The 23,581-nt window shown below is 43.9% G+C and overlaps 1 protein-coding gene across 4 annotated transcripts in view; it reads right to left on the bottom strand.

Moving 5' to 3' along the window:
- The window catches only part of LOC112554589 (tubulin polyglutamylase ttll6-like), a 40,772-nt gene extending 26,145 nt beyond the window's left edge, over window positions 1–14,627 (bottom strand). For all 4 annotated transcript variants that reach the window (XM_025222441.1, XM_025222440.1, XM_025222439.1 and 1 more), the window contains exons 1-6: window positions 14,490–14,627; window positions 12,907–13,018; window positions 12,297–12,571; window positions 9,534–9,654; window positions 1,503–1,540; window positions 785–903 (exon numbers count right to left, since the gene is read on the bottom strand). In XM_025222441.1, the coding sequence (XP_025078226.1) occupies window positions 785–903; window positions 1,503–1,540; window positions 9,534–9,654; window positions 12,297–12,474 (456 nt within the window). In that variant the 5' untranslated portion in view covers window positions 12,475–12,571; window positions 12,907–13,018; window positions 14,490–14,627. The remainder of the gene's footprint in view (window positions 1–784; window positions 904–1,502; window positions 1,541–9,533; window positions 9,655–12,296; window positions 12,572–12,906; window positions 13,019–14,489) is intronic.
- Between the last annotated feature and the right edge of the window lie 8,954 nt (window positions 14,628–23,581).

The following is a 23,581-nucleotide window of genomic DNA, read 5'->3' on the forward strand; positions in this document are numbered from 1 at the left end:
AGAAAAAGCAGTAAGGGAGAAGTCGAGCTGGACATTACTCGACAGTCTTGCAAAAAGCTGGTCTCAAGAAAAGCACTGTTCCCAACACTTCACTGTCCAATAATCAAATGTTTTGGGGACTATACCATTTAGTTAATTTTTCATGTTCAGCTGCCACTCAGAAGTCTGTCCTGTACTGTGTTACTACACAGGCGTGGGCTGGTCATAAAAGAGCAACACCAAGATGGTATTGCTAGCAAACTGTAGGTTTTATTTTCCATGCTGCCCTTGATGGCTGGCCTGCCTTCCACTCCACTCTCACTCCAAATCAAAATGCCCCCTTCTACTCAAAACCCACTACTTATTTCATCACTGTTGAGCGTTCCAGAAACCAGCCAGCCCTCCCCTCTGGATTATGTGGCTGACCTTTCCCTCACCTGTGACGGCAGTGACTGAGTTTGTCCAAAATCCAAGCCCAGACTTGATGGCCTTGCCAAGTGTGCGCCCACAAAGGGTGTGATTGTGTGTAAGCACGCGTTTGTGTGTGTGTGTGTGTGTGTGCATGTGTTTAAGTGCACAATGGTAATGTGTGTAGGTGCATATGCACGTGTGTAATGAATATGTGCATATGTGAACATGCAAGTGTGTGCATGTACATGTAAGATTGTCCTAATGGTGAATATACAACTCCCTCCCCTCAACTGGGCCATGACTTTCCCAAACAGATCAAGCAACTCTGGATGTAACATTGGGCCGGTAAGACTGTTACATTACACTGTCAGTAGAGCTAGAAAGCTTGAATTACCTGGTAGTTTCTCATTTCCATAACTCGATCCAATGCCACTGAGAAGTCTGTCCAGTAGAGGGTCCACTCATCATCCTCTGATACTTCCTTGAAACCAAACTTGCGCGATGTGCGTCTCACTGAAGCAGAAAACCTGTAGCTATCATTCACTAGCAAACTTTCCTCTGTATAGTGTCTGCGCTCATGAAGTGTTCATGACAGATATAAAAATTCGGTGGATGTGTAATGATTAGCTAAATTTCTTTTGCTTTACTAAGCTATGTTCTTCCCAGGACTCATGAGGTCTTTTTCTTGTGGTTTAACTTGTTTATTTAAAAAAATTTAATTCTCATTACCATTAAGTTTTCTGAATTCAAATTTTATAAAACTGTAACAATTTCTGCATCAGGCTTCCATGTGCTTTGACTATTTCAGTACTCTGTGAAATAAAGTCTCTATGAGTGTTACATTCCATTATTTTCTTTTGTGTTTTGCTTCAGTTGATTTCTGATCTTTTGCCTGGGAGAAATTATCTGGTCAGATTTAATAAGCTGACTTGCAAAAGATGCAATTAGTATAGCCGAATGAAGAATGGAACCCAGTGTGATATGGGACAGCTTTCGAAACCTATATTAACAGCATGTGAGCATCTTCAGGTACTATTTTCTCCATGAGGCAAAACTCCTTTGCTATTTAAAAGTGTTTACAAATAGAGATTCCATAAAAAAACCAAACTTACCAACATCATATTTGCAGTTAGTTAAGCAGATATACAGTCTGCAACATAATGTATAGACATACATGTTTACGTAATGGGTGGATAAACAAATCATTGAGTGCCCTATTTCAACCTTAGCTTCAAATTAACAAAAAAATTAATTCATAAAAGATTCAATAAATCTAGTGCCATGAATGTCAGCTAAAGCAAAATGTCTTTTAAAATCAACTGATTGTTAAAATATCATGAAGTTTTTTAGGTGTTGTGAAGTTACTTTCATGTCAGAAAAAAGACTTCTACTAGGAAGATTGTAATTTATTAAACTTGGCTAGACATAAAGATAAATAACTATGATGATATCATCAGATAGCACAGATAATAGGCATCACTGTAACATCACATAATCTGACAGTTTCCACTTTGATGAGGATTCACTCAAGGACATGTAGCACTCTAGAAGTGTACTGAGTATGTAATTGTTGTTGTAAGGTCAGCGTCGAGTGACGCTGTCCTATTTCCCACGCTGGCTGCGTCCGTAGGTAGCCAACCTTGAACTGTCCACCCGCGACCACTGCCCTTTCCCACGCTGGTTGAGCTCAGGGTAGCCGACCTTGAACTGCCCACCCCCGCCACTGGTCTATTGTTACACCCGCCTGAGAACTTGGGTGGAAACAATGACCAGACAGCGAGGGGGGCAGGGGATGGAGGGATCGACATTCTAGAATGTTCCGAGGGTAGGGAAATATAAGTAGCGGGGCGGACAGTGGTTGGCATGCTGTTGAGATTTTGAGAGAGAGAGAGAGGAGGAAGGCCAGCAACCGAGAAAAGAGTTGAATAAAGAAACTTCAACGTGAGAAATCCATCTTGTGTTTTCCTGTACAACGTAGCCCAACCCTACGTGGCCATTGACGTATTGGTTACATTTCTGGCGCCCAATGTGGGACTAGTTGTACAGGAGCAACTTTAATTCCTCGGCAGAACACCATGGCTGACTGCAGCACAAACAGCACCGGAGCAGCAGATAAAGACAGCATCATCGAAGAACTTCGCCGCCAGCTAGAAGAGCTCCGGTCTGAAAGTGCTAGAACGAAGTGACAAAGCAATACATGTGCAATTACTACCGCCCGTTCCTCTCCAGAATTAAGAACATTTACAGGGCTTCCACCTACATCGCCCCAAGAGGTCACCTTCGAGCAGTGGAAAGTGCAGGCGCTCGAAATACAAGACGATGCACTGATCGAGGAGAAGTTCGCGTTCCTGAGACGAAAGTCTGAAAGGAGCGGCACATCTCCACACCAAAGACAAACAGTATGGCACCGTCAGCGAATTGGTTGCAGACTTGCAGGCGCTGTTCGGGGAGCTACGAAGTGCAGACGACATCTATATCGAATTGTGTCAGATCAGACCGACCAGAGGGCAGTGCCTGTCACTTCTGCAACTCTCCACGAAGATGTCGGTGCTAAAAACATTAGGTGGCCTGACGGAGGAGGAATGCAACCGCAGGCTGTATTATATATTCTCCAAGGGAATCTCCGAACCGATGGTCACCATGGACATTCGAAATAAATTGGGATTCCTGGAAGGTAGACCCACCTTCCCAGAGTTATACTGCATGTGCGGCAGATTGAGAGTTTGATCTCAAAATGTGATCATCAAGTGAGAAGGGTGAGATATGCACCAAAGCCCGTACAGAGGTGCGTGTCACCCACGTACAACAGGACAGACCGACCAGTAAGGTGAGAAGAAGCAAGTACTGTTTCAAGTGCGGGGAAGAGGGACATTTTTATCGTGAGTGCAACAATCCGGTGAATGCAGCGCTGGTGGTGCAGAGAGAGAGAGAGCGGCGGAGACAGGAAAGCAAGTGGCGGAAGAAACAGGGCCTCCCCGAACTGAAAGGACCACCACAGAGGGGCGAGTGCTGGTCCAAGAAGGCGACCGTGAGACCCCAGCCGAGAAGGTGAGAAAGCATCATCATCTCCTTTCAACCGCCGCCAACACCATCGAACAGGGCCTTTTAGAACTACGGCCAGTTCGGTTAAACAGTGCAGTGCTGGATATTCCTCCGCAGCAAACTGTGGAGCTGTGTGGTACCCTGACAAACACTCTGAACGCACCTGTTACAATCACCGCGCGTTCACAAGAATGGTTACCGGAAAATATCACGGTAGTGTCAGCCAGTGTCACAGGGTCGAGAGTGCAGGTGGCAGTGAGAAACTCCTCTTCCAGACGACATGTGACGCTGACCAGTCGAGTGGTGCTCGCGGAATTACACTCACCCGGCGCAGACCAAACAAACCTCGAGGCGTTGGTGGGACCGAGCTGCGAATCACCCATCCGCATCGACGGCGTGACGTCACGCTGTTTGATAGACAGCTGCTCGCAGGTGTCTATTGTGTCGGAGTCTTTTTTCCGCAGAAATATGCGACATAGACAGCTGGAAAACCTTGATTCTACACTGCAAGTGATAGGAGCAGGCGGTCATTCTGTGCCCCATATTGGTGTTGTGCGTGTGTCGGTGTGGCTGCCTAAAGATGTCGTTGGTGTGGACAGTAAAGTAGACACAGTGTTACTGGTCTGTCCAGACACAGAGTATTCGTCACGTGTGCCAGTGATAGCGGGCACCAACATCCTGAGAGCCTACGCCTGGCAGTGCGAACGTATGGCGGGGCGGAACTTCACCACAAGACTACCGCTGTGTGGCATGATCGCTCACGCCTACAGGGAGGCGACTAGTGCACCAAATGGACGCCTGTGCCCGGTACGACTGTTGACACCGGACATAACACTGCCACCCCGCTCGGTGACCGATGTCCGAGGGATTGTGCGGCATGGTGCAATCATCAACAAGGACGCTGTGCTGATCCAGGAGCCAACAGTGGAGGCGTTACCGGACGGTGTGTGCGTGCTGAGTGGCAAAGTGTCAACAAACACTCTTCCCCGGATTAGGGTGATGTTGTTAAACACCACCGATTCACCAGTCACTATCAGAAGGAAAAGTGTGATAGCGGACCTGTTCACCATACAGAGTGAATATTCACTCCCCAGTGTGTTACAAGACTTGAACTGCGACTTACAAGACGCTGGCAGGACGCACTGTCATGCCAACCACGTAGAAGAAGATAAGAACAGTGTTCCTGAACTATCGGATAGATTCCGTTTTGGTGCAAACGTCGACCAAACATGGAAAGACAGATTTATAAAGAAGCTGTTAACATTTAGTGATGTGTTTAATGAAAAAGAGTTCGATTTGAACATGACAGATGTTGTGCATGACATTGAACTGACTCCAGGTCCGTCGATTAGAGAAAGACCGAGGCCTATACCGCCACAGGACCTGGAGGAGGTCAGACAGCATGTGCAACAGTTGCTGGATGCTCGCATCATCAAGCCGTCGACCAGTTCCTTCGCTTCACCCATTGTGCTAGTGAGAAAGAAGAATGGGGCACTGCGCATGTGTGTAGACTACAGGAGGGTGAATGCGCGGACAGTGAGGGACAGTTATTCGTTACCAAAAATTGAGCAACTGTTTTTAACGTTGAGTGGGGCTAAGGTTTTTACTAGCCTAGATTTGTCGAAGGCCTATTACCAGGTGCCTCTGTCCGAGCGAGCGAAGAAGATTTCTGCATTTACCACCCCGTTCGGACTGTACAAATTCCAGAGGTTGCCATTTGGCCTTGTCAACGCCCCCATGACATTTCAACGGTTGATGGACTGTTGTTTGAGTGATATGAACTTGGCAGAGCTGATTATTTTTCTCGATGACATTTTGGTACATGGCACTAATCTCCAGCAACTAGAAGATAGAACAATTAGAGCTTTGGAGAGGATGCGTAGTTTTAAGCTGAAACTTGACCCCGATAAATGTATTTTTGCCACCACTGAGGTCAGACACCTCGGATACCTCATCTCCGCAGAAGGCATTAGGCCAGACCCTGAAAAGATCGAGGCTCTGACCAGTTGGCCTGTACCCAAAACAGTTCGCGATGTCAAAGCGTTCCTAGGGTTTGCAGGATTTTATAGGCGCTGGGTTCCCCAGTTCGCGCAAATTGCCAAGCCTCTGAACGACCTTACTGTTGGATATGTACCACATAAGCTTAAAAAAACAGCTAAGAAGGCGGGTGCACTCAATCTGTCGTCAGATATATCTCACCTGTGGGGAGAGCGAGAACAAAGTGCGTTTGAGTCCCTGATCAAAGCACTGACTGCAGAGCCGATGCTGGGCATCGCTGACCAGTCCCAGCCCTTCATCCTGCATTGTGATGCCAGTGGCACTGGCCTTGGCATTGCTGACCACTCCCAGCCCTTCATCCTGCATTGTGATGCCAGTGCCACTGGCCTGGGAGCCGTGCTGTACCAACATCAACAGGGCGAACTCAAGGTAATCGCATACGCCAGCAGAGGGCTCAACAAGACAGAAGTGAACTACCCCGCACACAAGCGAGAATTTCTCGCTCTGAAATGGGCCATGACAGAAAAGTTTCACGACTACATCTTGGGCTCCCGCGTCACCGTGGTTACCGACAACAACCCGCTTTGCCATGTGCTGAAGAATGCAAAGTTAGACGCAGTTAGCCACAGATGGTTGTCATCCCTGTCACTGTACGACTTCGACCTCGTGTACAAGCAGGGCTTGACACACACCGATGCGGACGGGTTGTCAAGGCGACCGCAGGACCCGCCAGAAGCAGATGAAGAATACAGGGACACCTTAGAGAAAGTTGGGTTCCTACTGGAGAAAGCGAGGAAATTTCAAGACGATACCCCACAAGTTGTAAATCGAAGTGCAGTTGTGAGCATACTGACAGCCAAAAGTGCAGGAAGGCCAGTACATTCCATTCAGCAGACAGCCCGGCAGACCACGCCCATGTCACGTGACAATGACGTCACTGACAACTTCACCCCAGCCGTCGAAGCTGTCGTAAGGGACCCAAACATGATTCCAGACGGCATCTTAGAGCCGGAGGGCGGGGAGCCAGACTTCACCACCCTGACAGTCGACGACTGGCGGAGGTTACAGCAGCAAGACCCCCACATAGCCGCTGTCTGCCAAGCGCTCACAGAAGGAACCGACCTGACAGTGACGGCGCCAGAGACCAGGATATACGCCAGGGAGAGGAAGGGCCTGATGCTAGAACATGGTGTGCTCTACCGGCGTGTGTCTGACGCCACATCAACCCGGGTGCAGCTGGTGGTACCCCGCTCCATGCGACAGGAGGCGATGAGAGGTGTGCACGATGAGCTCTACCACACCCACTTTGACGATGCCATACGACACGCACGAATTGCGTTTTTTCTGGCCGTTCATGGCGGCTGATCTCAAGAGGAAAATCCAGAGCTGCGAACGGTGCGTTCGCAGTGGGACGCACGCGCAGAAAGCACCCATGTCAACCATCGTGACATCACACCCACTGGAACTGCTGACCATAGATTTTCTCACCATCGAGGTCAAAGGTGAAAAGCAGAACATACTGGTCATTATGGACCATTTTACGAAGTTCGCGCAGGCAGTACTGACGAAAGACCAAACAGCAAGAACGACAGCCAGGGCTCTGTGGAACGACTTCTTCATGACTTATGGATTCCCTGGCAGAATTCTGTCTGATCAAGGTCGGGACTTTGAGTCAAAACTCATCCAAGAACTGTGTAGCCTGGCCGGAATCCAGAAATGCAGGACCACGCCCTATCACCCCTGCGGAAACCCTGTGGAAAGGTGGAATAGAACGCTGATCGGTATGCTGCGAACTCTAGAGACTGAACAGAAGAAAGACTGGAGGAAACACCTGAAGTCTGTGGTGCACGCCTACAACTCGTGCATACACAGCAGCACGGGATTCTCACCCTCCTACCTGTTCTACGGACGGCACCCAAGACTGCCAGTCGACCTGGCATTTGGCCTGGACATAGGGAAGCGACAAAGGAAGAGTTGCAGGCAGTATGTGCAGGACCTGAAAGAGAGCCTCCGTAGTGCATACAGAATGGCCACAGAGCAAATGGAAAAGGCCTCTCTTAAGAACAAGATAAGGTACGATGCAGGAGCTTTGGCAGCTACCTTAGAAGTGGGAGACAGAGTCCTGGTAAAGAAGATGGGCCACGAATTACATCCAAAGTGGATGACCGCTGGGAGGAAGGAGTTTTTATCGTGATGGACAAAAATGAACAATATACCGGTGTATGTAGTTCAACGAGAGGACGGCTCCGGACCAAAACGGACACTCCATCGCAATCTATTACTCCCAGTGGGTGCATTAGGCTGGGCACCACCTTTGGCCCAGGAAAGAACCACCAGAAAACAACAACCCCAGACAGCGCGCAGAAGAGGTAGCAGCCACACCCCCCGACTGTGGAAATGGTGAGGAGGACGAACCGATGCAATTTCCAGACATCGAAGTGGGCCTAGAGTTGAGGCCAGAGGCACCAGAGTTTATTCCAGCCGCGGTACCTCAGAAAAACCGGGAGGAGAAAGTAGAGCAGGAAGATGAAACAGAGGAGATAGCAGAGAGCGACAGTGAAGAGGAAGATGAAAGTGAGGAGATAGCAGAGAACGACAGTGAAGAGCAGCAACCTCTACGCCGCTCTGACAGAATCCGCCGACCGGTGGACAGATTAAATCTTATGCACCAATGTGCAAGTGGTAATCAGTCGGACAGGGCGAAGTTGCATGGTGTCCGACAAGAGATGGTAAGTCTTTTAGCTTCTAGTCAGAAAGCTCCCCACCAGGTGATGCAGTCTGTATGGTTAGCCATAAACGATGTAATGGAAGTGTTGGAGAGGTGGCTTAGCTTACCTGTAATTGAAACTGATGTGTGATCGGTCGAACCTTTTTTCTTCAGTAGCTTTATTTTGACAGACACCTTTAGGGGAGTTCTGATATTTTGTTGTATTGAATTGATGTACATGGATGTGTAATACATGTTATCCTATAGTAATTAGGTATATATATGCTGCAGTTTGACTGTAGAGATTTGTTCACGGGGAAATCTTGTTTTATGTTCGGGTTGATGTTTCCGTTTTTTTTCAAATGTAAATTGAAAGGAAACATTTTTTTTTCTTTCCCCGGGTAAGTGTAGCACTCTAGAAGTGTACTGAGTATGTAATTGTTGTTGTAAGGTCAGCGTCGAGTGACGCTGTCCTATTTCCCACGCTGGCTGCGTCCGTAGGTAGCCAACCTTGAACTGTCCACCCGCGACCACTGCCCTTTCCCACGCTGGTTGAGCTCAGGGTAGCCGACCTTGAACTGCCCACCCCCCGGCCACTGGTCTATTGTTACACCCGCCTGAGAACTTGGGTGGAAACAATGACCAGACAGGGCGAGGGGGGGCAGGGGATGGAGGGATCGACATTCTAGAATGTTCCGAGGGTAGGGAAATATAAGTAGCGGGGCGTACAGTGGTTGGCATGCTGTTGAGATTTTGAGAGAGAGAGAGGAGGCAGGCCAGCAACCGAGAAAAGAGTTGAATAAAGAAACTTCAACGTGAGAAACCATCTTGTGTTTTCCTGTACAACGTAGTCCAACCCTACGTAGCCATTGACGTATTGGTTACAGATGAAAGAAAAAAATGCCTAAATAATCAAACATCCAAGGGTCAGACAAATGCTTCTTTGTTAAGTTTATTTCTGTTCAAAAGAACGAAACATTCTGCTAACTACCCAACCAGCACCCACAGTTTTGTTCTGATGGTTTCTAACAACCACACCTCTACAGTCTTCTGTTATTCTCATTTCTGGTGTTTAACCCTGACAAGCCTTAACATTATTCATTAGTAAAGTTTGAAAATGAACATAAGCCCCATGATGTTATTAGAATGGTTAGAACTATGCCACCATAATGGTGACAATATCAGAAAGTTGATGCAACCAAAGGTAGTATTACACATTAATGAGCAAGGAGGAATTTGATCATCACAACAATCCATGACCATATGTGGCTGAGGCAGACACTGAAGAATACCAGTGACTCCTCCTTTAATCTCAAACCCATGTAACAAGTAATGTGCTCATTTTTAAAATCAATAACTTTGAGAACTGCTTTGCGCTATGATCGTAAATTCTCACTTCTTTCTCTTCCTTTTCTTCTTCTTTTTATCACCACCTGTTTTTGTAGGGAATTCTCGCACAGGCTCTGCAACAGGTTCTTCTGCACCTTCTCCCTCTCCCTCATCCTCATACAGGATGACTGTTCATACAGACAGAGACCAGCAGTTTGGTCAGCATTGCTGTCAAGTTGAACCTCAGTATCCAAACTTTCATACACATAGAACAAATGGAGTACTTTCAAAAAAATACTCTTACCAACTGTGCTATTTGCCAGGTCACGTTATAGCAAATTTGGATTCCTACAGAATAAGGAGAATGAGGCTGTGTATGCATCTATATGTATAAAGTACATGTAAAGGTCACTGCGAATGGAATCTCAAACATTTTGTGATTCGTGGCCAGCTAACTACTTTGTCTTAATCTAATTTGTTGATTATAAGTCTAACATGTTATTCAACGATTTGAATTGTGTTCATAATGAACCTTAAGAAGATGTGACTGTCACCTTTGTTATCCCCACTGTTTGCCTTCCTCTTCTCTAGCAACCTAAACTTTATTCAAAGTTTGTTAGAATTCTTTTTCTTTTTTTTCTTTTGAGATGACGTGCCAGCTATCAACTACACAGGAATACTCAGACATAGCAATTATATAATAATAAATGCAAAATTTGTAAAGTGCGTACACTCCTAAGGAGTATGCTCTTAGCGCTTAAAAAAAAACCAACCCAAAAACGAGACATGGACAGCATACGAGGGACAGGAATCAAACAAAAAACATATGAGCTATAAAAGAATAAGCAACCATACTAATGAGGAATAAAATCAAATACGGAAAGCACAAAGAGGAACCAAATAACAAGAACAAGAGCTGGGAGCAACATGATATTGCAAAAGGAAGAGTGTGAAAAAGGACTAGCATTATGGGAAAGGGTGTTAGGAGCAATGTTTATGGAAGAGTGGGTTTTCAGTGCACGTGTAAAGGATTCAACAGCGGGTAGGTGATGAATATGGAAATGAAGACAGTTCCATTGTTTTGCTGCACAATAACTAAAAATCCTGTGGCCATATGTTGTTGTTCTGGTGACAGGAAAAGTAAGGAGACGATCATCAGATGAGGAGTATAGACCTCTAGCTGGGATGTAAGGGAAGAGCAGTTCAGAGCAAAAATCAGGGCAGGTGCCAGTAAAGAAATTAAAACACAGCAGAGACAGTTTGTACTGGATGCCACAACGGATGGGGAGCCAGTTCAGAAAATGAAGAAGAGGGGTTAGGGCCCTATTTTCTGCTCTAAGCACCAGACGTGCAGCAGAATTCTGTACTTTCTCGAGTTTGGGAAGAAGGTATATAGGGCAGCCAGCAAGCAAGGAGTTGCAGTAATTAAGTCTGGATAAATAAATGCAGACAAGAGTGTTGGTAGCGCTTGCAGACAGAATGTGACGGATGGCGCTGATCTTGTGTAGCTCATAATAGACAGACTGACAGATAGCTGTAACTTGTCTATCATAATAGGAAGACACATTTGGATTGGGGCATCAGACGTTGTGAGACTGGGGCATGGTCATCAACAACTCTACACAAAACACAGTTAAGCTGCTCGCAGAGGGTGGCTGGAACAGTACCATTTGCAGTTGTGCTTTGAATGTGAGCACATCAATACTGCGTAACAAGCAACCGAGTCTAAAAACTGGCATTGATGATGGGCATCTATGATCAAGTTCAATCAATACACAGTAATGATCAGATATGAGATCTTGAGAAACATCAACTGACTGCACTAGCTGGTCATCAGGTTAATGCATGACCCAGTCCAAGATGTGATCTCTTTTATGATTGGGCTGCAAAACATACTGGATGAGGCAAAAAGTGTGCAACAATTCTGACATTTTTACTGTGTCAGGATGAGATTTGTTGTCAAAATGGACTTTAACATCTCCAAGAAGCACTGCAGGTCCATCGAGTGCATTGCATATCATGCATATCATGAAATTCCAAGAAAAAGGTAGAGGATGTGAGTTTGTTCTTGGCACTGGGGGTCTATAGATGCAGAACAGGTATGTGGGAACGATAAAGCAGTAGTAAAAGACCAGTACTTTGCAAGTGATGATTTGTAGATACAGTAATAGCAATGCCGCCTCTGCATGTAAGATAGAATGATTTCAGCCAGTAGCTTGCTGTCATTGCCTTGCTGTTTAAACCATGTCTCAGTGATAATGAAAATATAAAGGTGGCGATCTGTTACCAACTCTACAATTTCAACATGCTTCAGTGACTGCTGTACTGATGATACAGACTGGGCTTTGACAAGCCCAACATGCAAGCAAGCGCTGTTGTCATGTGGGGGAAACTAGGCAGTCTCCTGTTCTCAAACATCCATGTTGAATTGGTTGGTTGTGTCTCCAGCTGGTGTTACTGGTGATGACATTAACTGGTACACTTTGATCATGCTGATGCTGATCCTGATGCTGACGAAAAGTCAGAGAATCTTATCAATGGCTGTGAATGTTCAAAGTACTGCACACGTTGTTGAAGGGAGTGTGCAAATGACATGTGGGGCAAACATGATCCAGTAGAGAGTTGATGAAGCTTTGGCAGAAGCAGAATCTGTGTCAGAACTTGGTGAAGAGGGACTATGGATACAAATAAGCAAAGACATTGCACAAGAAAGGAGAAAAATCGCTGGAGAACAAAGCAACTCAGTCTGTCACGTGCATCCTTGTTTCCAAAAATTATATATATACAACACATGACATTAAATGTAACAATAGTAACAATTCCTGCATACCTTGCTCATCTTCTTCCTCATCCTCATCCTCAGGGCGCTGTTGCATGAGCAATGGTGACTCATCATCATCCTGAAGAGTTAGCTCTGTTCCTGAGAATGCACTCTGAATCACAGAATCACCTTCCACATCACTCTCTGAGTCTGAACTACTGATGCTGGGGCACTCATTTATATTCATCTTCCAAAGTGGAAAGTTATTTCTGCTGTGCACGTATGTGGCACTCTGTTGTGCAGACTCAGCTCATGCCAACCAAATAAAAATCCGTGCATCAAGTCTTCAGAAAAAGAAAAAAGATTATTTAGTTATATTAGTTTTTGTCTGGTTACTTTGATATCTTTAATCCCAATTCCTCTCTTAAAAAGGAAGAACTTTGATTGCTTCAATTTAATATTTACACTACAGTGACACTGATAATAAATGTTCACTTCTCTTTGTAATTTAAAAAAATTCTAGCTTATATAACATAGCATATTCTTTGTGTTGAGTCAAAAGTATAAATCTCAAAGTTGATATTACAAAGCCATGTAAACAATGACAAGCAAAAGAAAAACAGCTTAAAAATAACCTTTGTTTTTATCCTTGGGGCTTAATGATGATAACGTGTCCTACCTGTTAAAGCTATTAAGGGTAATTGTGTAGGTCTTCTGGGGTCAGTCTTCTTCCAAAAGGGAAAACCTTGCCTCTCTAGCTGCACCAGCAGTAAGACCAGCTAAAATCAAGTCTGAAGAAGATAACATACAATAACTTTTTAAAAACATTTAAAACCTGTTCTATGAGTTGCACAGAGAGGTAGCAAAATTCCATTATCTTTAATATTTAGACTTAAAGCATTCTCAAATCAGACAAACTTTTCAATAAGACAAACCTAATAAAATTTAAAAATAATATATTACTCTATTGTGAGCATGGAATTTGGTAGCTATTAGTTGACAGGACTGCATAAATTAAAAGCATCATTGTGAAAGGTGTGTTTGAACTGAGTAATCCTTCCCAGTCTAAACCTGATTCAGAAAGAGGACTTATTGCTATAGAACCCAGTTTTGTTTATATGTAGAACAAATCATGCCCTGGATTCAGTTTAGGTCATAAAGAAGGTTCAGGATGGAAAAGGGTTTCCACATGTCATGGGAACCAGTTGTCTGGTAGTAACTGCATGGATGAATTCTCATGTAGCATTACCAAAGTGTGCAGTAACGCTAACGAGAATACAAAACAATGGTGAGAGCACGATTGCTGAATATCTAATAAAATAAACATTATAATTTATCAGTCTTAAGTTATTTAAAAATTGCACCTGTTCATACTACTTTGTAGATAAGAATACAAAATAAATGAAGTAAAAGTAAGCAAACTGTAGTGCAATTAGAACCTGAATGAAAGTGTGGAAACCCCATGCTGGTGTTTATGGAGAGTGTATGATAACAAATGGTTTTTGCTACCATTAAATTATGAAGAAATACATACAAAGTTGTCTGCATATTTCATGTGCAAGAATCTATCTTTACTGCATCAACTACAGGTTTTAATGACTTTAGAAATTAAATACATTTTATTGTTGATCAGCTTTTAATTAGGAATAAACATTTGACTCAGACTGGGAAGGAAGCCATTTAAAAGGTACGAGAATCGAATTTTCAAGGAGGTTCTCTGACTATGTGTTTCTATGGGAGACAATACTTCTGTGTTTGTTTAGAATTTTCAATATTTTCAATTGTTTATTTGCTCATCATTCTATCCAGAATATAGGAATTTTTAAAGTGTAACGTGATTGAAAGGAAGTGCTCCATAACGTGTGTTTGAGTCTGTTAACACGTATAGATGAAACAACTGATATATCATAGTTTATTTCACTTAATTAATAGCTTTGTTCTAAATATTACATGAAAGGTCGATTTCGGGACACGTACGTGAGAATCGTTGATATGATTGACGGAGTATTTTGTGCCACTGCTGCTTTTTAAAATTACAATATTTAGGATATGATTTGATTACGACATAAAATATGCACTTTAGAAATTGTTTATACTACTATCTTGAAACTGAGGATAAAATAGTTTAAACAACATCAAACTTAGTCAATGATTCAATCTTTGATAAGTGTTGACAGAAACTAAACACCAAGATTAAGGCAGCTTATTGAGGATTTGTAAATTAATCATTTGAGCTGGTTCTAAGATGAAAACTTAACATACGTTTCGAGTTCCCCGAAAATTTTACACGCATACGTTCCCGAACCAAACCATTTTCCTGACGTTTTTCTATAGGCCGGGGTGCTTGGACACGAAGCAGCATCCATATTGTTTAAACATGGCCGCCATCCCTGATCTTATAATGACTTCAAAGAAAATACTGTACACCTTTAGTCTTTTATTTTTCTCACAAGTTAGTCAAGTAATTTAATAATAGATGAAATTGTAAATAAAGTGTCGCTTACACTTGCAAATCTGCTTTTCAATACAGCTGTCAGAAATGAACGAAGAACTATTTCTTAGACGTTGCTAGGCATGGAGTTGTACTTACCTCAAGTAAGTTTTGGTTCGACTTACATTCAGTCGTCATTTCGCCGATTAATCTGTAGTCAAATTTGATCTCTTTCGTTTGACAGACTATCTCTCTCTCACACAAACAACTAAACATGGCATGGACTTTCCAATAGGCTAGTTTAATAGTCGCTTCGTGGTCTTAGACATGAACGATCCAGCCACGAACGTGATCCAGCGGATTATTTAGCCCCAGAGCAGGATAACTCAGCCTAACCCCTGAAACCAATGAATTTCTATATTACCTCCCTTGCATCATAGAACGGTCATGTTTTTATATATATGACGTTCGAACACAATTAGCAACCTACATACATAATATAGGTGCATACCTACTCATAGATCCATAAAGTTGAATCTTTGCTAGTTTCTAACTGAGCACCAATAACTTGCTCATCAGTCGCACCATAAGAAAGATGAGCAATAAGGGGAAGGGGCTCCATGGAGGTACTTTGACTTATAGTCTTATATCAACATTTCTATATATAGCTGTCTCAACGAACGACCCTGTTGAAGATTTTTGTGCTGTTAAAAAAATTACATAGGAGAACATCAAAGAAGAAAGCTTCTCGTATATGAATTGATCAGAATTTTTTGAGCCATTGGGGAGACATTGGGGAGGGGGTTACAGTAGCGTGGACTACATACGTCTCGAGAAGAGACCCGGGACAAAACGGACAAATATGTTTCTGAGTGGGGAAAGTTGGTCCGAAAAAGGAAACTGTCCCCGGAAAACTGGGGACGGATGGTCACCTTACATACATAGAACAATTTTAAAGTATAACTCAACGGAAAGAAAATGCTAGCCTGAGCGTGTGCTGCAGTCTGTTAACACGTTTAGAACAATGATTCTCATTTAGGGGGGGGGGAATGGGGTAAAAATCGTGTCCTATTTTTTTTTTTTTTTGATCGTTGGGGATTGTCTGTTCCTCTACCTGGCTGCTTACTTTTCTCAGTCCTCTAGGTTGCCTGCACAAGGTCATTTGAATGCAAGCCGAGGTACAGTATTTAAACTTTCAATTGAGAAACGATCGCTAAGCTTATAAACGTGCCATTATTTCAATATTTGTAGAGAAATGGGGACATACCTCCATCGTTTAGAAGGCAGTTTGCATCCGCAATGATGCTAAATATAATTGACCAGAATGATATTTTCCCCTAACATATCATTGGGTGCTTAAAACATCCGCACAGATCATGTCTGCGGCCCCAGTGCTTGCGGTGCTCGCCACTTTTCTCTCTTTGCATGCGTCGATGGGTGTTGGGTGTAGAGATATCAGCCATTTTGCCGGACATTTGAAGTTTTGTACAATTCAATTTCCTGATTTCAAATCTGAACAAGATGATAAGCAGAGCACGTCCACAAGAAATGTCCTTCAGTCAGAATGTGTGTCTGCTATTCTGACTTGAAATGTTTTGTACTTCAAATCATTATTGTCTGCGTCATCTATATTTTATTTTTATTATTTTTTTTTTTTTGAATGGAGACTTGTTTGTTGTAGATGTTCATTGATGACGTGATATTGTACTATTCAGCTCTGCCTATTAGCTACGACATTACTAAGTGACGTCACACGTAGCAACGAGGAGCGAGCGACGTCAGTTGTTGGTCTGAAGACGTTGTTATGTCAACAAGATGAGAAATCATGACGTCATTGCTACGTGGACTTAGCCTGTTGTAGATAGTGATAACTGGAACCTTCTACCTATGTGTGCGTGTAGTTTATAAACACATCTTGTGTGACAGTCAGGGTCAGGGTTAGTATATTAAAGGTCCATATTTGCGATTTATAAAATACAAATCTTTTTTTGTTTCGTTTTGATTTTTCTATTCGTCTGTCGCTGACACAAGTATGCCTCATTTTACTGTTCTCCTCACACTGGAAGAAGGGGGGGGGATGGTGTTTTACGCCGTGTCAGCAACTAAGGCTATGTCACGGCAAGCAGTCAGCCCTGTAAACAGATGCCACGTGCAGAGAAAGAACAGCGTGCCCGAGACGAGAGCTGAACCCAGGACAGCCAACCTTCAGTGTATTGGTGACAGGCGCTAACCGTTGCCACACCGGACCGCCTCTCACACTGGAAGACAATGAAAGCTTAACTTATAATAACTCCGACTGCCATACCCTCACATTCGTAAACATAATTTCAACTCTTATAATAACAACATTATAATCACCTCTAGAGAAATAATTGCCACAGGAGATGAATGTAAAATAGAAAGGAGAAAAGGGCAAATGTCATCTGCACGAACAGCTTGGGTGGTGTTGGTGGTGGGGTGGTGGGGTGGATGGGGTGGATGCAAATGTCTTTGACGGATGGCAGTTACCTGGCGAATAGCACAATCGATATCCGGGTGCTTTAGACTTCGGGTATCGCCGCAGTTCAATACAGTCCGCCGCCGGAACATCGACCCTGCAGGTGGTGTTTGCCGCATCCTCCTACAGCCGCAACCAGGGGCTCACACAAACTTGTGGTCCTTGTGAGAAAGGCGATAATAACTTTTGCTTCATGAACTTTTTCTTTCTCTCTCTCTTTGTTGAGAAACTGAAACAAAACAAAAAGCTTTTACTGTGTGTAAACAAGACAAACTCATGCAAGGAGAGAATAACAAAGAAAACTTTGTTTTTCAGAGTCGCTCACTCCACAAGGTTGACAGCAGTGAAGGAGCTGAATGCAAAATGTCAATGGTAGCCAATGCTCGCAGAGAAAATAAACTACTTCTGTTAATGAGATTTCTGCTTGATTTTCAATCATTCATCAACAGTGAAATGGCTACTTTTTTAAATGGGATATTTTCAAGAATCCCACCACCGCCACCACTGACTGTGACACACGGACAGACCTGTGATTTGTTGTAGTCAGGGTACATGTTGTGAGTAGCTGATGGTGTTAAAGGGAATCACCGTGAATAAGGAATAGAATTACAAGTCCAGCTTCACAGCAAAGAGTAGATTATTTTCCAGATCCGCTTAAGTAGTCTTGAAAATAGTCAGGATCAAGTATCAACTAAAAGCTCGAGTAAGAAGGTCTTTGTAGACATGTTTCCCGTTAATTTTGTAACCTTGACCCGATGAAGGTCAGCTGTGACAGTAGAAAACATCATTGGCAGAAAGATGTTGATAAAAGGAACCCAATTACCCTTGCCTCCTGCTTTTCAATACCCTTCATAACCGCTTTTGACCTTTAGTGGTGGAAACACTAGCACCCTGTCAACACCAGGGTGGTTCCTGTTGATCCCAGCCACTGATGCCAGCAGCCAGGTGGGTGGGTGGCTTTCAGCACTTGTGATGTACCGCTCCCACTGGTCGTCATCGAGTTTCATAACATCTATGGCAGACATATTGAGCGACATCTGTAGAGTTATCCCACTTGCTCGCGCCTTCACATTGACCAGACTGTGCACCGTGCAATTACCTGCTATTACATCGAAACACCTTTCCTCTGAACTGCTCTTCCCTTACATCCCAGCTAGAGGGCTATACTCCTCATCTGATGATCGTCTCCTTACTCTTCCTGTCACCAGAACAACAACATATGGCCACAGGATTTTTAGTTACATGCATGATGTGACATAGGTTTTGTGATTTATACATGGTTGTTGTCAAATAAGATTTCCACCTGCTTGTAGCATCTTTCTGAACTGTCACGACCTGTACTTCAGGTAAAGCTAACTTTGACGACAACGATGATGATGCTGGCGATGATGCTATAAGTCTCTGGGTAGTCGGAACATCAGAGTGACCGTCCACAGGTAGGATGTGGTGGTTAGTGTGTCCGGCCTTGTAGACTATGTGGTGGTTAGTGTGTCCGGCCTTGTACACTATGTGGTGGTTAGTGTGTCCGGCCTTGTACACTATGTGGGGGTCACAAGACAGTGTACAGGAAGCGGACACACCCATATCTTGAGCAACAATCCCTATTCTGGGTAGCAATCATAAGGTGACTTTTCTCTGGAAGCTTTCACAGAGCGGGGTTGTGTGAGGCTAGGATGTGGCAGTGACCGTGGCTAGGCTAGTAGGTGACGAACATGCTAGACAGCCTAGCCCAGTGCTAGCACCACATAGCTTGTATGACGAGTGCAATGCTCTGAACTGACCCTCACCAGAGCTTGTCATTAGTTGCTGTGAAGAAAGGCATCCTTGGCATCAGGCAGAACTATTTGTGTAGGAGGGAGGACTCAGCTACCTACAGGTCTGTCCAACAAACGACGGCTTTCTCCTGGCTTGCCATGGTTCACCTCCTGTCTCAGGATGCTAAACACCAGGACAACCTAAGCCGAAGAATTCTAATCCTCATCTTACTTGTAATCCCGCTGGTCATTAAATGACATATTAGTTTCTGTTGATTGTCGGAAACTATTTATCTGTACCTACGCATGTCATTATGGTGAACTGCGCGCATAAAGATGGCGGTGTTGCCAGACATACTTCGCTGAGCTTCTGATGCAAGAAAGCACTCAGAACCACCCTCAACCCCAACCACAAAAAACACAGAGTAGCAGCTGTTTAGAAAGTCGGTCAATATGAGACTTAATTCATTTAAATTATTGTCAGGTTGAGATACACAATCTTTTTGGTGGTGCGATCATTGATAGTCATGAATTGAGATCCAACATGCGCATGAAGAAAATAAAAGGATTGAGAAATCTCATCCTCTTGGATAAACGTCTGTTGCCGGTGTGTTTGTGTGTGTGTTTGTGTTGATTGTATCTCACGATTATAACGGTCTAGCAACCCATCTCATACAGGTAACCCTTTGCACCCTTTTCTCCCTCAGTATTACGAGAATCTGAAGATGAATGTCGGTGCAGACCTTACCTGACTGTCGTCTGCTTCTCTCCAGCCTCCTGTCAGTCTTACCTGACCTCTCGGCAGAACAACCTCTAGAAATGATCCCTAAAAGGAAACAAGGATTGGGTTGCAAAGCCAGCTAAATAATTTAAGTATAGCTGCATCTATCTTGGACTTACATGTAAATCTAGATACAAGTGATACTGTAGTCTGTTATACGGGTGGATTTGTAGGGGCGAGAGAATGTTGCACCTATAATAGCATCGTAATGCATGTTGTTAATGTTTATAAATATTTAGGATTGTTGTTCTCTACTAAGCCATCGATGCCCACTGTGACTCATCTGTCAGTATTATCAGCGTCATCAGTTGAGACCACTGTCAGTTGTCAGTCAGAGACTGTTACAACTCGGAGAGCAGTATGAACTTGAAAATGTCTACAATAGAAAACTATCTTACTATCTCTACAATGTATTTATATAACTATATTCTTACTAAAACAACAGCCTTGATGCACACGTACAAACCTTGAGCAAATGAAAGGTTAGTGAAAGGTCATGTCGCCGGGTAGTTGCAGACGTTGCGCAAGAGCAGCATCCAGGGGACGTCACTCGCTGTGTATCAGAAGCCACCTTCCGTGGGTGAGCAGCGGGGGAACATGTAGGTCGTGGGTATGTCTAGTCAAGCAACAGCGGGTGGGCACCGTGACACCACGTTCTAAACTTTGCCCAAGTGCGCAGTACTCTGAGTGCCACGTGCACGCTCCTCTTAAAGACCTACCCCGGGGTCCCCCCTCTCTTTATCTCTCTGGTTATCTCCCCACACAGCAGATAAGTCTGACCAGATCACTCACCTGAAGCGAAAATGATCGACAGGAGGTCAGGTCAGTGGTAAGGAGGGTCTGAAAGGGATGAGAGCTCGCATGCACTGGGGAGGTGAGGACAGTGTCCTGGAGGGTTCATCGTGTTCAGTCCATGCGCTGCTTACTTCAGCTTCATTAACTGTGAGAATCTTTTGTCGAACAACTCTGGTCACCTGACTGAGTGGACGCTTGGTTTGACATAGGGCACAGAGAGTAAAGCACTTGCGGATCAATGCCACTTAGTCTGAGCTGGTACTTAAACAGACAAGAGGTTTGATGTCTGCCGACAGATCGAAGTACGAAAGGTAAGAAGATAACCCAGACTGGCCTCGACCTTTGAGTGCACATCAAAATATTCCAGGATTCTAAAAATATAGCAGTCTTCACGTGACAGCTAAAATGTACCCGTCTTCAGCACACACTAACATGTATTAGTAGTCAAGTAAACTCTGAAATATGTGTGTATGTGTGTGTCCTGAGCTGGGTGGGCATAATGAGTTACCTAAGCATTCGTCAGGTACCCGTTAAAATATACGAGTACTCTCGTACACCCGGCGGATCTGCAGCAGCTCCAGGCCTCGCAGCCCTGCAGTGCACCCGGTGCTTCTGTGAGGTTCTATTTCTACTGCTTTTGAAAGTAAACAGATGCAAAGAGGAAAGGAGAGACACTTGAACTTTGCTAGTGATCTGTGGCCATTCTCCTGTGTCGAGTATTTTTACACAGAGAGGAGACCATCGATCCCACCCTGCCACCACAGACATTTTATTTTTTTATTTCAAAAGATCCGTTGGAAATAACCGGGTGATGCAGACAGAACATCAGGAAAGAAAAAGAGGGAATTATGAAAATGACGAAGACCGTGTGAGCGACTAAGTGATCGATGAGGTTCAACGAGTGGGTGAGAAGAGGAGGAGAAAAGTAGGACAAAAACAACAAATATAAAGAAAAGAACGGTTAGAACAGAAAGAGCAGTCACAGAAAACAAATTAAAAGACTAAAGATTGGGTTCTAAGTACGGAAATACGAGGAAGAACAAAGCACGAAGAGAGAAAATGTTGTTGACTCTATGACTTACAGGTAAAAGATTATTATTATCATTATTACTATTCTACACTCAGAGATAAAATGGACAGGAGGACAACTCTGTGGAGCACGTGGGGACATGATAAATATTTCTCCAGACAACAGAAATATTTCTTTATCATGTCGCTTGCTTAGTTTTTGTCGGCACAGGAGGGCAGAGATCCTGTACTTTGTACATATGTCTGTATGCCTGTCTGTCCGCCTCTCTGTACCAACCAACGTGTGTACTTGTGTAGAACCACCTCGGCCAGCCTTGACCTGCTGACCTCTCCTTGCCACAAACCCACGTACCCCTATTGTCTTACATCACTTGAAGGCAAAAGGACAAATTTAATGGGTGGATCTGGAGAGAATTATGAGATAACATAGTATTATAATTATAATCACAGTATTAGAAGATTAACATGGTCTGTAAGATGGCTTCCAGGTGTGTGGGGTGGGATTGCACACGGTTCACGTGTCGGAGTCACTGCAGCAAGCGAAGCCGAGTGAGAGAAGATTAAATTCCACCCTCATCATTTAAGGGAAACAAAGCCCGGGTACCGACTGTGCAGTCCAGGGTTACCTTTCCTGCCAGCATTCTCACCAACTGGACCGGAACGGTTAGGCCCACTCGGGGTGGCGACCTGAGAACTCGCAGGTGAAACTCTACCCGTGCACACGGCACACAAGGTCAGCTATGACGTAAATGCAAGACACACAACACGGGTGGATCAAGCATTGTTGGCAAACTTTGTTTCACAGGTTTCCCCTCGTCTGAATGCTTTTATTACGAGGCGGACGTGCGGTGTGGTGGCTGGTGTGTTTGTTGTCATGTCGGTGGTTTTGTTGTCAGACAGTCGTGCTGGTCCACCCGAGAGAGACAGAGAGATGTTCCAACTGCTATAACACTCAAAATATCAACTTCTTGCTTTTCTTCACTGGGTAGAGAACTCGATGGGATTAACATAAACAAAACAACACAAAAGACGTTAGATGAGAGAAGCAGTCAATGAAAATCGTGAGAGTGAAAGGACAACGGATGCTCAGACCCTGGTGTTACTTTTTCACGGTTCAATAAGATAAACCTTTGAAAATCAAATTATTTACGAGGGTAACCGAATAAACAAAAGTTGTTTTTTTTTAACGTCTAACCCTCGGTATAAGTAGAAGAAACTGAAACACTGAATTATTACTAAACACAGGTTGTAAAATCATAAGACTGAAAAATTCATATATGTATAAAGATCGGGATTACATGTGCAAATCGACAGTAATGAAACGTTTTGGACTAATAAATAAACAACACCTTACATGTTTATTTTGTGAATGCTAGTAATACATGTTAGTGACAGGTGTTGGTGGGCTGCCTCTGTAAACAAAGGTTTGTCGGAGTCCGACTTTGAACTTGTATGGACTGGATTCCGTTTGTTGGAGGTGTGAAGCAGATGTAAGTGGTTAACACCTGTCCTCCATACAAGCAATCATGTGATCAGGTGACATTACACATGAACATGGAGCAACAAGCTGCTGCGACCCCAATCCACCGTCGGCTCAGCTTACTCCTAGAAAGATGAGTTTTGTTTACACAACATCTGATGAAATGCGGCCGCCAGCTGTGCGCAGTGCGATGTGGAGCTGAGTCTGTACCCGATGTTAGCCTGTCTGCCTCCACTTCACACACAATACTACGACACCTGGTATTACAATAATGTTAAAATAGCATCAACATAATGTCTACTCAGGTGGAATCAGTGTCGTTACCATCATCATTTCACCCTCCCACCTTCCACCTCCACTACCACCCTGACAGAAGTGTTGTTGACGTAGCTGTTGATGGAGGAATCGGTGACAGAGTGCAGTATTCCCCAGATCGGAATGAAAACCTTTCCCTACTTTCCCCTCGTTTATAAAAGATTGCAAACATCATCATGGACGAGAAGAAGAAGTAAAAAAAATATATATATATAAAAACAAACAAAACAAAAGAAAAGGAATTACCTGGATTCACTTTCGATGTGAAGGTT

This window comes from Pomacea canaliculata, linkage group LG13, assembly GCF_003073045.1.
Source record: "Pomacea canaliculata isolate SZHN2017 linkage group LG13, ASM307304v1, whole genome shotgun sequence".
NCBI classification, from domain to species: Eukaryota; Metazoa; Mollusca; class Gastropoda; order Architaenioglossa; family Ampullariidae; genus Pomacea; species Pomacea canaliculata.